Source organism: Loxodonta africana, chromosome 12 (assembly GCF_030014295.1).
Source record: "Loxodonta africana isolate mLoxAfr1 chromosome 12, mLoxAfr1.hap2, whole genome shotgun sequence".
Classification (NCBI taxonomy): domain Eukaryota; kingdom Metazoa; phylum Chordata; class Mammalia; order Proboscidea; family Elephantidae; genus Loxodonta; species Loxodonta africana.
Genome location: NC_087353.1, coordinates 5,685,250 through 5,699,440, shown reverse-complemented (window position 1 = coordinate 5,699,440; position 14,191 = coordinate 5,685,250). Strand labels below are relative to the sequence as shown.

The 14,191-nt window shown below is 40.3% G+C and overlaps 1 protein-coding gene across 5 annotated transcripts in view; it reads left to right on the top strand.

Annotated features, from left to right (window-relative positions):
* ARHGEF10 (Rho guanine nucleotide exchange factor 10) overlaps nt 1–14,191 on the top strand; it is a 178,707-nt gene that overhangs the window by 119,889 nt on the left and 44,627 nt on the right. For all 5 annotated transcript variants that reach the window (XM_010591875.3, XM_010591874.3, XM_010591873.3 and 2 more), the window contains 4 exons: nt 10,663–10,778; nt 11,221–11,348; nt 11,526–11,626; nt 13,590–13,711. In XM_010591875.3, the coding sequence (XP_010590177.1) occupies nt 10,663–10,778; nt 11,221–11,348; nt 11,526–11,626; nt 13,590–13,711 (467 nt within the window). The remainder of the gene's footprint in view (nt 1–10,662; nt 10,779–11,220; nt 11,349–11,525; nt 11,627–13,589; nt 13,712–14,191) is intronic.

Genomic DNA, 14,191 nt, shown 5'->3' with positions numbered 1-14,191 from the left:
AGCCTATTGTATGAAGTCAAAAATGACCCTGAAAGGAAAATAGGTAAAAGGAAAGTGGCTACATAATTTCACAACAGAAAGACGCCGACTGACTGCACACACCTTGGCGTCAGAAGTGGGCAGGTTGGATTCGTTCTAATCCAAAACAGGATGTTTTCAACCAGCCTCGCGAAAGGCAGACTCCAGAAATAAACCCTGTTAATGTGGGTAATTAGAAAACCTCATTTTAGGCTACACTGGAGTCCAGAGCCTGCTTTATGCCCAATATCATACCAGATTGCTAAAGAAGATGAAGTCTAAGAGCGTTTGTATGTAAGGCCAGCTTTCTGCCACTTATGTAGGTAGGTTATTCCATCTATCCTATTCGGCCTTCCAAGCGAAGTGGGTTTTACCTCCTCCAGTTTTACTGCCTTGAGAGATTTATGATAATTCTTTCTCATTCATTTAGATTATTCATCTGATGACTAACACCAATGTTATATTTGTACTGCAGTGTCTTTTTTTTTTTTTAATCAAGTGATTATAAACTTTATGAACATTGTATTGTGATAACATTATAAGTGATAGATAATGTGACATTGTAGAGAAAATGTTGAGGGTCACCAATTGAGAAATGACAAAGCTGTTGGAAAATCATACCCTTTAAAGCTGAGCTGTCGATCAGCAAAGAAGTGGCTGAGAGCGTGAGTCAGCACATTTTACAAGTTTTCTCTAAGCGTTTTAGAGAGCTTACTTTAAGGAGATTTGGAGGAACGGGCCAAGGAAGCTAGTAGATGTTTTCTATTAAGTTTAAGCAAGTTTTCATTTTGTAATTGAAAATGTCTGGCTGAAGATGAGCATTAAAATATCATAATTGAAGAATGAGTTGATAATTTTTCCATAGTTTTCCCCTCTAGTGCTGTTACGGATGTTGTATGATCTGACCATAGACTCTGTATGGGAGTGTTGCAGGCATAGTCCCAATCTTCAGACTTCTCCTCACACACAGGCAGTCTCCACTCCAGGCATATACTCACCAGGAGCGAAGTCTGTGATCAGTATCTGCCCTGTGACCTGGAGGGCCCAGGAAAGTTCTGCATCTCTTCAGGCAGGCGTCTAGATGACCAGAGTGACTCTTGTAAACCATTGAGTTTAAGTATTTTTGTTATAACAATATCTGAGCTGAATTACTTAACATGGAACTTTTTACTTAATAGAACTAATTTTGAGAGGGAAACCCAGGTGGCGTAGTGGTTAAGTGCTACGGCTGCTAACCAAAGGGTCAGCAGTTCGAATCCGCCAGGCGCTCCTTGGAAACTCTATGGGGCATTTCTACTCTGTCCTATAGGGTCGCTATGAGTCGGAATCAACTCGAGGGCACTGGGTTGGGTTAATTTTGAAAGACTAAAACAGTACTTGTGCATGTGTTTGCTAATTTCTATAACATGGTAGGATTCTGCCTTGTAACTGCCAATCCTCCCCTCCTTGGGCTGATAAACTAATTACAGTGGCCTGTTGTCCTCATCTGTGTTTGCTAATGGCTTTGTAGCAATGGCTTGTTCTACATCGACATTCTCTAGAACACAGGTTCCCAGGGATGCTGATGACCCCCTCCATGGCTGGCAACTGCAGGGTCAGTGACCTTGTCGGTCTGAGACCTTGGCCCAGCTGACTACTGTCTGTAGAATGACTGTTGGCTGCCTAGCACTGATCTGGTGCTGCTTCACCTTCATCCTCTCATTTCCCCTGACCTTGGGTAACCTTCATGTCCTCTGAATTTTGCTTTCAGTGCACATAAGTAAGAGTTGTTGTTCTTGTTAGCTGCCATCAAGTTGATTTCGACTCAAAGCGACCCCATATGACAGAGTGTTGTTGTTGTTGTTAGATGCCATCGAGTCAGCTCCGACTCACAGCGACCCTATGTACAACAGAACGAAACACTGCCCAGTCCTGCGCCATCCTAACAATCGTTGTTATGCTTAAGCTCATTGTTGCTGCCACTGTGTCAGTCCACCTTGTTGAGGGTCTTCCTCTTTTCTGCTGACCATGTACTCTGCCAAGCATGATGTCCTTCTCAGGGGACTGATCCCTCCTGACATCATGTCCAAAGTATTTAAGACGCAGTCTCACCATCCTTGCTTCTAAGGAGCATTCTGGTTGTACTTCTTCCAAGACAGATTTGTTCGTTCTTTTGACAGTCCATGGTGTATTCAATATTCTTCGCCAACACCACAATTCAAAGGCGTCAACTATTCTTCGGTCTTCCTTATTCAGTGTCCAGCTTTCACGTGCATATGATGTGACTGAAAATACCATGGCTTTTTTTGGGGGGTCAGGCACACCTTAGTCTTCAGGGTGACATCTTTGCTCTTCAACACTTTGAAGAGGTCCTTTGAAGCAGATTTGCCCAATGCAATGCATCTTTTGATTTCTTGACTGCTGCTTCCATGGCTGTTGATTGTGGATCCAAGTAAAATGAAATCCTTGACAACTTCAATCTTTTCTCCGTTTATCATGATGTTGCTCATTGGTCCAGTTGTAAGGATTTTTGTTTTCTTTATGTTGAGGTGTAATCCATACTGAAGGCTGTGGTCTTTGATCTTCATTAGTAAGTGCTTCAAGTCCTCTTCACTTTCAGCAAGCAAGGTTGTGTCATCTGCATAACGCAGGTCGTTAATGAGTCTTCCTCCAATCCTGATGCCCCATTCGTCTTCATACAGTCCAGCTTCTTATATTATTTGTTCAGCATACAGATTAAATAGGTATGGTGAAAGAATACAACCCGGACGCACACTTTTCCTGACTTTAAACGAATCAGTATCCCCTTGTTCTGTCCGAACAACTGCCTCTTGATCTGTGTAAAGGTTCCTCATGAGCACAATTAAGTGTTCTGGAATTCCCATTCTTCGCAGTGTTATCCATAGTTTGTTAGGATCCACACAGTCAAATGCCTTTGCATAATCAATAAAACACAGGTAAACATCCTTCTGGTATTCTCTGCTTTCAGCCAGGATCCATCTGACATCAGCAATGATATCCCTGGTTCCACATCCTCTTCTGAAACCGGCCTGAATGTCTGGCAGTTCCCTGTCGATACACTGCTGCAGCCGTTTTTGAATGATCTTCAGCAGAATTTTGCTTGCATGTGATATTAATGATATTATATAATTTCCACACTCGGTTGGATCCCCTTTCTTCGAATAGGCATAAGTATGGACCTCTTCCAATCAGTTGGCCAAGAAGCTGTCTTCCATATTTCTTGGCATAGACGAGTGAGCACCTCCAGCGCTGCATCTGTTTGTTGAAACATCTCGATTGATACTCCATCAATTCCTGGAGCCTTGTTTTTTGCTAATGCCTTCAGAGCAGCTTGGACTTCTTCCTTCAGTACCATTGGTTCCTGATCATATGCCACCTCTTGAAATGGTTGAATATCGACTAATTCTTTTTGGTATAATGACTCTCTTTATTCCTTCCATCTTCTTTTGATGCTTCCTGCATCATTTAATATTTTCCCCATGGAATCCTTCACTATTGCAACTCGAGGCTTGAATTTTTTCTTCAGTTCTTTCAGCTTGAGAAACGCCAAGCGTGTTCTTCCCTTTTGGTTTTCCATCTCCAGCTCTTTGCACATGACATTATAATACTTCATTTTGTGTTCTCGAGAGACCCTTTGAAATCTTCTGTTCAGTTCTTTTACTTCATGAATTCTTCCTTTTGCTTTAGCTGCTCGACACTCAAGAGCAAGTTTCAGAGTCTCCTCTGACATCCACCTTGGTCTTTTCTTTCTTTCCTGTCTTTTCAGTGACCTCTTGCTTTCTTCATGTATGATGTCCTTAATGTCATTCCACAGCTCGTCTGGCCTTCGGTCACTAGTGTTCAATGCATCAAATCTATTCTTGAGATGGTCTCTAAATTCAGATGGAATATACTCAAGGTTGTATTTTAGGTCTCATGGACTTGCTCTGATTTTCTTCAGTTTCAGCTTGAACTTGCATGTGAGCAGTTGCTGGTCTGTTCCACAGTCGGCCCCAGACGAAGACAGACTAGGAAGATGGACCCTGCGGTCTACTTCTTAAAAGCATTAGCCAGTGAAAACCTTATGAATAGCAGCGGAACATTGTCTGATATAGTGCTGGAAGATGAGCCCCCCAGGTTGGAAGGCACTCAAAAGATGACTGGGGAAGAGCTGCCTCCTCAAAGTAGAGTCGACTTTAGTGACGTGGATTGAGTAAAGCTTTCGGGACCTTCATTTGCTGATGTGGCACGACTCAAAATGAGAAGAAACAGCTGCAAACATCCATTAATAATCAGAACCTGGAATGTACGAAGTATGAATCTAGGAAAATTGGAAATCTTCAAAAATGAAATGGCACGCATAAACATCGATATCCTAGGCATTAGTGAGCTGAAATGGACTGGTATTGGCCGTTTTGAATCGGATAATCATATGGTCTACTATGCTGGGAGTGACAACTCGAAGAGGAATGGTGTTGTATTTAGCGTCGAAAAGAACATTTCAAGATCTATCCTGAAGTACAGCGCTGTCAGTGATAGGATAATATCCATACGTCTACAAGGAAGACCAGTTAATACGACTATTATTCAAATTTACACACCAACCACTAGGGCCAAAGATGAAGAAATAGAGGATTTTTATCAGCTGCTGCAGTCTGAAATCGATCGAACATGCAATCAAGATGCATTGATAATTACTGGCGATTGGAATGCAAAAGTTGGAAACAAAGAAGAAGGATCAGTAGTTGGAAAATATAGCCTTGGTGATAGAAACAATGCCAGAGATCAAATGATATAATTTTGCAAGACCAACGACTTCTTCAATGCAGATACTTTCTTTCACCAATATAAATGGTGACTATACACATGGACCTCGCCAGATGGAACACAAAGAAATCAAACTGACTACATCTGTGGAAAGAGATGATGGAAAAGCTCAATATCAATATGACAGAGAACTATCCAAAGCTGTGATCTTTAAGAGAGCAGATCACCAGGTTTTTTTCTCCTGCGGAGCCACTGGCTGGGTTTGAACCACCAACCTTTCAGTTAGCAGCTGATGGCTTAACCGTTGCACCCCTAGGGCTCATTTATTCTGCTCCTCTCATTTTAAGCAAGAAGCTGCTTCCAGAGAAAGTTTTTGGGGGAAGATTAGCCATGACAAAACAAGACTCTTCTTTATTGAGGGTTTTGTTGTTCTGCGTTTTTAAACTTTCTTGCTTCAATAGCAGTTGGGAGAGAAGAAAGCAACAGTCAGTTTTGTAAAAGCTACAACTTCCGCTTAAGCTGCTTCTCTCCCTAAAGGACAGTCCTTTAAAGCACTCTAAATTTCGTATTCCTTTTGGCACTTATCTTCTGTTTAGCACCTTCTCTGTTTGTTCAGTGACATCATGCACTAATGATTTCTAGACTTTGTAAATTCAAACTTTATTTCCAGCTGCAAAGGACATGTGACTTTTGGTCACTACATTCTAAAAGGAAAAGAGTGGTTACTTGTTAAATCAGTTTCCTTTTAAGTACAGCATTGTCATTTGAGAAACCAAAGGAAAAAAGTCTTGACTGGGAAGTTATCTGTGGGAGAGAGAAGATGTATGCCGTAGTTAATCCTGGGAACAAGTTTTGTCTTGCTACAGGGCATGAGGACAGGGTATAAGATAGAGGAAGTGGAACACAGAGCCCTCCCAATACTGGACTTGGGTAACAAGTGCTAGATGAATATGGTTTACAGTCAGAAGCTAAGGACATAGAAGGAGGAGAAGAAACTGGAAAAAAAAAACTAATACAGAAGTCCTGAAAAAGAGTGCTTATGCCTTGGTGTCATGGATTGAATTGTGTGCCCCGAAAATATGTGTCAACTTGGTTAGGCCATGATTCCCAGTATGTCATAGCTGTCCTCCGTTTTGTGATTGTAATTTTATGTTAAAGAGGATTAGAAGTGGGATTGTTACACCCTTACTAAGGTCGCATCCCTGATCCCAATGCAAAGGGAGTTTCCCTGGGGTGTGGCTTGCACCACCTTTTATCTTACAAGAGATAAAAGGAAAGAGAAGCAGGCAGAGAGGTATGAGGGGACCTTATACCACCAAGAAAGCAGTGCCAGGAACAGAGTGCATCTTTTGGACTCAGGGTCGCTGCACTGAGAAGCTCCCAGACCAAGGAAAGATTGATGACAAGGACCTTCCTCCAGAGCCCGCAGAGAGAGAAAGCCTTCCCTTGGAGTTGACGCCCTGAATTTGGACTTCTAACCTACTAGACTGTGAGAAAATAAGTTTCTCTTTGTTAAAGCCATCCACTTGTGGTATTTCTGTTACAGTAGCACTAGATGACTAAGACACTTGGAATGAAGGCTGATGGGCTGATCTGAAAAACATTACATGGGATCCTGTCGGTATTCATAATTAGTCTGTTTACGTGTATGGCTTCAGCCCTAGGTCCCATCGCTCTCTTCCCCTGTAACAAAATGTTGACTAGCTCCTTGATTCCTTCCTGAGAGTGTTCCCATTAATTCTTCATTATTTTCTTCTTGTTCTCACTCCTTTTCCTCGTACTTGGAGACATATTCTGGCTCTGAAATCTCTTAGAAAACTTAGTAACACACGTGATTCTGTGTAGTAACGTGGGAAGTTGCCCTTGTGTGGTAGGTTTAACCAGGCACGTTCACACTCTCTCAGGAGTCCTAAAAGCACACTGTTGAGAACTGTTATAGGTATAGTTGCTATTTATTTGGTTACACAGTCCCTTTCTTGTTTGCCACACAAGATTCTATTTAGCTTACAAAACACTGAATTTTCAAACAAATTGCAGGAATATCCATGGAAACAGTAGCAGTGTGTGAGAGAAAGAACTGGGAAGCTGTTTTTCAGAAATAGGGCAATTGTCCGTTAGTACCATGATAAATAACTTTACTCACATAATTCAAATACTAGAATTTGTAACTTGATGGCTGGAAATCAGCTCTAGCAAAAAAAAAAAAAATGATTTCCAGATGTTTCGTTGTAAAAAAAAATTATGTATTTAAAATTTTGGCCAGGAAAACAAATTTTTAACTAAAAGTAACATCTGGAAAACACTGTTGTTTTTCCTTTGTGTGTGTGTGTGTGTGTGTGTGTGTGTGGTTTTAAAAAAAATTAGAGTGGAGGTGCTCTCTTTTTTATATGTATTGTGTTTGTTCTTTAGTAATTTCTTTCGTTGCATTTTTGTGTTAGTGTTCTAAATGTTCTTCTTTGTAAGCCATGTCTAAGGATTAAACACAGATGTAGAACTCTGGTACATTTCCATACCTTCAAAAAAGGTAGAAAAACTCCTTTGAGTGTCAATACAGAAAAGGCTCTAATCCACTAGGAAAAAATACTATTCTCTCTTCCCAAACAACTAGGGGGAAGCTATTTATTTCCTTAACTTTGAGAGAATGAAACATGGCAGGATACGTTTTGATAAAAAGAAAAAAAAAAAAAAACCCACTGCTTTCAAGTCAATTCCAACTCGTAATGACCCTGTAGGACAGAGTAGAATTGCTCCATAGGGTTCCCAAAGCTGTAGATCTTTACAGAAGCAGACCGCCACGTCTTTCTCCAGCGGAACTGCTGGTGGGTTCGCGCGCTGACCTTTTGTTTACCAGTTGAATGCTTTAACCACTGTGACACCCGGCCAATGGTAGTCTAAATGCAGGAGAACCTTGCATCTTAATGTACGCTGTATGTTATCATAAATTATACATATTTCTATAAAACATAAAAAAACTGTGTATTATATGTATACATATTATACATGTTACGAATTACCTCATGTTGTTTCCAGTTGCCATCGAGTCAGTGCTGACTCATGGTGACTGCACATGTACAGAGTACAACTGCTCCTTAGGGTTTTCTAGGCTGTGATCTTTGAGAAACAGATACCCAGACCTTACTTCCAAGGCCCCTCTGGGTGGATTTGAACCACCAACCTTTTGGTTAATAGACCAGCGCTTAAAAATTTGTGCCACCCAGGGACTCCAGATTAGCTAAATTAGCTCGTAAAATCCTATATATGTTATGTTACTTGATCCTAAAAACAATACTGTGAAGTAGACAGGAAAGGTATTGTCTCTGTTTTGCAGACCAGTAAACTGAGATAGAGGAGGTTTAAATTAAGTGTTCCTGTAAGTTGTCCCAGTGGTGACTCCTGGTTTAGTTAAAAAAAGCGTTTTCTATTTTAACATGTGACTTACTCACTGCGAAGTTTAGTAGGAGGAAGAAATATTTGCTTTCCAAATTTAAGGCACAAACGTCAGATTCTTGGCATGCCCAAGTCAGAGACAGCTGCCAAAGTGTTGGCGTCCTTCCTAACCTGCTCACATAATATTTCAAAAATGGACCATGAAGAACTTAGAGCTGTGTCATTCAGCAGGGCTGGCGATGTAGTCATATGGCCTTTGTGCTTATGTATAACTAACTGTGTAACGTTTTACTTATGGTATTGCTGACTGAAATAATAAAATTATGATCCAAGTTAGGCATTTGCCCTCCAAGACTAGGGAATTTCTTCTAACAAATGTCAAATCAATTGGATACATATGCAAATATGTATTAAAAATAGATGTGGAATACTACATGATTTCATTTATACAACGTTCTTAAAAAAACCAGACAGTGGTGATAGAGAACAGCCTGTAAAGGGACGGTTCCCCTGGGGCGAGAGCTATTCTGTGTGCTGACTGTGGTGGTGGGGACCTGATCTATGCATGCGTTAAAACTCATACAACTGTGCACCAGAAATGAGGGGTCAATCTCACTGTACAATAATTTAAAAAACTAAAAAAAAAAACAGACGTAGACAAATTAATGTAGCACTTATAATTTTATCACAAGGTTGTATGTATTGAGCTTGCCATCAGATTTATAAATGAAAGCAAATATGTTATTTTTATGTTATTAGGTAAAAATATTTTAAATTACAGATATACTGTAAAGAAAAAGTAAGTCTGATATATGTAACCATTAGGTAGTTTTACCTTTTTTGTTGTTGTTAAACTTCATGAATATACTTGAAATGCAGTTAATCATAGAATTTGTCTAGTAGGTAATAAAAAATCAGCCCTGCAATGTGCACATATATCCACAATCATGTCTTTAACATACAGTCCGTGCAAAATGGTAAATGGTTACCTTACCCTTCAGTTAAGTAGTGTGTGTTTTCAGGTATCTGAAACATTTATATCAGAAATACATATATATACATGTATATGTATCTTTTGGTTTTAAATACATATAGTATTAGTATATATTATATCTACTCAAGGATTGAATAGGCTACTTAATTTATGGCGCTCAGTGCAAAATGAAAATGCAGGGACCCTTGTCCAGAAATCATGAAGAATTTCAGGATGTCGACAGCAGAGCATTAAACCACGCAGAGACCCTGTGTGGCTACATAGGTTTCATGCCCATGACACCAACCCTGCTGAAAGACAGATTTCAAGAAATTGTTCCGTCATATCTTACTTAGCTAGTGCTGCTATAACAGAGAGACCACAAGTGGATGACTTTAACAAACAGGGATTTATTCTCTCAGTCTAGGAAGCTAGAAGTCCAAATTCAGGGTGCCAGCTCTAGGGGAACCCTTTCTCTCTTGTCAGCTCTGGAGGAAGGTCCTTGTCCTCAGTCTTCACCTGGTCTAGAAACTTCTCAGCACAGGGACCCCAGGCCCAAAGGACAAGCTCCTCCTCCTGGTTCATTCTTGGTGGTCTCTCCGCTTTCTCCTCTCTTTTATATCTCAAAAGAGATTGACTCAAGATACAACCTAATCTTGTAGATTGAGTTCTGCCTCATTAACATAACTGCTTCTGATCCTGCCTCATTAACATTATACCAAAACCCAAAACCCATTGCTGTCGAGTCCATTCCAATTCATAGTGATCCTATAAGACAGAGTAGAACTGCTCCAGAGGGTTTCTAAGGAACAGCTGGTGGATTTGAACTGCTGACCTTAGAGAAAGCTCACTGAGGAACTGATTTTAATGTTGAATGACCCGAGTTACTGGAAATTTGACTCAGATTAAATGTCATTTCGGGATGCCTCTCACTAATAGTAATTACATTACCTCTGTTTAAAAAATACACTAAAAGTGAGAAAACATCAACCCTAGATGTTGGGACATTGCATAACTCACTCATATTCTTCAAAAATGCCAAGGTCATGAAAGACAAAAAAAGATTGAGAAAGTTTCCCAAACTGGAAATGATTTACAGAGACATGACAACTAATCGCATTGTGGGATCCTGGATTGGATCCTGGGCCAGAAAAACAGCATTAGTGGGAAAACTGGTGAAATTTGAATAAGGTCTATAGATTAGTTAATAGTGCCATATCAATGTAATATTCTGGGTTTTGATAATTGTACAATGATTAGCTAAGAGGTTATGTAACCAGTAGAGGAAGCTATGTGAAAGGCATACCAGGACTCTTTGTGCTGTTTTTTTTTTTTTAACTTTTCCGTAAGATCTGAAATTATTTCAAAATAAAAAGAAAAGAAAAAAAAAATTAAATGCTTGAAAATACTCACTTTTTAAAAATTCCGAATCCCCTCCACTTTTTTTTTCATGAACTAGAGTTTATTTTAGTGTTTTCTAAATATTGGAACGACACGAGGGTGTAGGTTTGTACTCTCAGCGTTGGCTTCTTTTGCAGACAAAGTTTACACGGGACCAGGACAGCTCTACCAAGACTTACAAAACTTGTTGCACGACCTGAATGTAATTGGTCAAATCACTCAACTGATAGGAAACCTTAAAGGAAACTATCAGGTAATAATTAAAGCCATTTGATTTAAATTGTTATTTTTACTTCTAAATCACTTAAAAATAGAAAAAAAAAACCCAAATCCATTGCCGTCAAGTCCATTCCGATATAGTGACCCTATAGGACAGAGTAGAACTGCCCCATAGGGTTTCCAAGGAACAGCTGGAGGATTTGAACTGCCAGCCTTTGGAATAGCAGTCGAGCTCATAATCACCGCTCCACCAGGGCTCCGAATGACTGTTGTTAGGTGCCCTGGAGTCGGTTCCAAGTCATAGCCACCCTGTGTACAACAGAACAAAACACTGGTCCTGCGCCATCCTCACAGTCATCGCCATGCTTACGCCCGTTGTTGCAGCCACTGTGTCGGTTCATCTCATTGAAGGTCTTCCTTAGCACGGTCCTGTTTTATTTACACTTTTAAAATGTGTACATGTATTTTCTTTGTAGAACTTAAACCAGTCCATAGCCCATGATTGGACATCAGGTTTACAGAGACTTATTTTGAAGAAAGAAGAAGAAATCAGAGCTGCTGATTGCTGTAGAATTCAGTTACAGCTTCCGGGGAAGCAAGACAAGTTAGTAGTAACTTTAAAATGAAACCTTTTTGGTCAGTGCTGAGAAAGTGATTCTTCGTCATGATTTTGTATATTTTCTTGGTTTGGTGATTATACTGGACAGGCAAAATATGTAACTTAATTTTACATGATGGATCACATTTTATAAAATGATTGCTTTTCTATTATTTCTGGCAGGTCTGGGCGACCTACTTTCTTCACAGCTGTGTTTAATACATTTACCCCTGCCATCAAGCAGTCTTGGATCAACAACTTACAGATGGCTAAGCTTGCCCTTGGTAAGATTTAGTTGATTTAAGCTAAATGAAGTATGTTCAAATAAGAAACAGTGTACATTTTATAGTCCTCTAGAGAGCTTTCTACATTAGGATGAAATAAAAGAGGATAAAATCATGCTCAAGAAGTAAACTAAATAATAAGTTTACCCATTACTCTGAAAGTATATTTTTACGAGGCAAAAATTAACCCCAGAAAATGTGATTTTGAAGAAGTTTATAATTTAGGAGTTGCAGGAAAAAAGCTATGGATTTTATTGTAAAGGAAACATTGTTACCAATTGATAGTGTTCAGCCCTTTTCCCCACTGGGAGTTCCAGGCCTCGGGTCCAGGCTGCGCCTGTCTCCAAACTGCAGGAAAAGCATGTTCCTCACTCCTTTGTCTATTAAGTAAAATAAAGGGATTGGGCGAAATTGAGACTGGAGACCCTTCCAGCACTAAAAATAAATGCTGTAGTTCTTCCAGAGATGGATAGGACTTTATAAATATTTTCTTGTCCCTGTGTCCCTTTTAGCTTTGCCCTTTTTGCTAATTAGACGTAAAACTCCTTGCCCTGGAGTTGATTCCGACTACTAGTGACCCCATGTGGCAGGGTAGAGCTAACCCAGAGGGTTTACAAGGCTGTAAACCTTTTCAAAAGCAGAATGCCACGTCTTTCTTCAGCAGAGGGATGGTGTGTTTGAACTGACGACCTTCCTATTAGCAGCCGAGCGCTTAACTACTGTGCCACAGCAGACCAAACCAAAAACGCACTGCCTTCGAGTGAATTCTGACTCATAGCAACCCCTTAGGGTTTCCGAGTCTGTAAATCTCTTTGGAAACAGATTGCCCGCTGGTGGTTTCGAACCGCTGACCATTCGGTTAGCAGCCGAGCACTTAATCACTGCACTACCAAGGCTTTTAGTTAGATAGATGTGAAATGTGTATGTATATAAAAAAAAAACACTAAACCCATTGCCATCAAGTCGATTCCGACTCAGAACGACCCTATAGGACAGAGTAGAACTGCCCCATAGGGTTTCCAAGGAGCGTCTGGTGGATTTGAACTGCCGACCTTTTGGTTAGCAGCTGTAGCTCTTAACCACTATGCCACCAGGGTTTCCATGTGTGTATAATATGTGTGTCATTTATATACACGTATACAAATCAGAATGAGATGTCTCTGTGTGTGTGTAATGTGTGAGAAAAAATTCTCTTTCAGATATAGATAAACCGGAATCTTAGCAGAAAATAAAATACAGAGGAGATCGCAGCAGTCAGAGAGATGCCCTTTAGCCTAGTGAGCCGTGATTCACGGAAGGAAAGGACTTCTGCTGTGATGTGGAAGCCTTCCTGAATTTGTGCTCTCCTGAGGAGGAAGCAGTAACACAGCTACTCTTTCTCCTCCTGAATACTTCAGTGGTTTATCAAGATAGGTTCACAGTAAACAGGAAACGGCCCACAGTCGGCAGAGAGTAGGTTGAACCTGGAAAAAAAAAAAAAAACTCCCTTTGTCTTTAATTACATGTTCAAAACTAAGTGACAGTTTGCTTCGGTAGTAAGCTATGTCTTCATTTTGCTAATCCCGTATATTATACCATGTTAAAATTTTCTAGCTATCTTTGATATTCAAGTGTAAACAACTCAGTAGCTTTGAAAGGAAAAAAAACAATCCTACGTGGTTTACACAGAGACGTTTCACAGCTGCCCCCACCCCCTCCCACTCAGGAAGACCAAACAGAAAGATGTGGTGGTCTCTTAGATGTGGGCCATCGTACTTTTTGAAATGAAGCCAGGAATGTATATTTACATCCTTTAAGAAAAGATCAAGACACTTGAATTTTTCCAGAAATAAAACATTTTGTTCTCTAGCCTTAAAGAGAATGTTCGAATGTTCTGTGGGTATGGCCTTATTGAATCTGCAGATGATGTTAGGTGTAAATTAAATCCTGCCCTCGCTCCTTTTCTTTCTGGATATAATCACAGAGGAGGAGAACCATATGGGTTGGTTCTGTGTAGAAGACGACGGGAATCAAATTAAAAAAGACAAACATCCTCTCCTTGTCCGATACATGCCAGTGATGGTGGCCAAACAGCAGGAGTTTAAGGTACAGCGTGCCGGTTGTCTCGTGATACTTACCTCTCCACGTATAGACAGTGTTTTCATGGTCTAGTTGATTTACTTAGGGAGTTACTGTTAAGGAGCCTATTCAGAGCAATCCATGTCTTTCAGGGTCACTTACAGTGAGTACTTCTCTATAGGTAGTTTATTTAGAGATAATTGAAGATAGTTGTAGTTGGAAGCCAAAAAGTCACTTACCTGCCAAGCTGCTGCCTTTGGAGGCAGGTCCTGGGGTTTAGTGAGGGCAGGATACTGCAGTGTTAAAACAGCTCTGTCGGTATACAAGGCATCGTTAGTTAAATGAGGGGGACACCTGGTTCAGGTTTGTCCAGTCTCTTATGCCTTTGCTTGGCAAATAGTTCTAAAAGGGAATCATAATTAGAGGCCTCATTTTTCCTTGAAGTGCTGTGCCCACTCCACTAAAGCAAACTTCATTGCCAGAAAAAAAAAAAAAAATTGCCTTTGA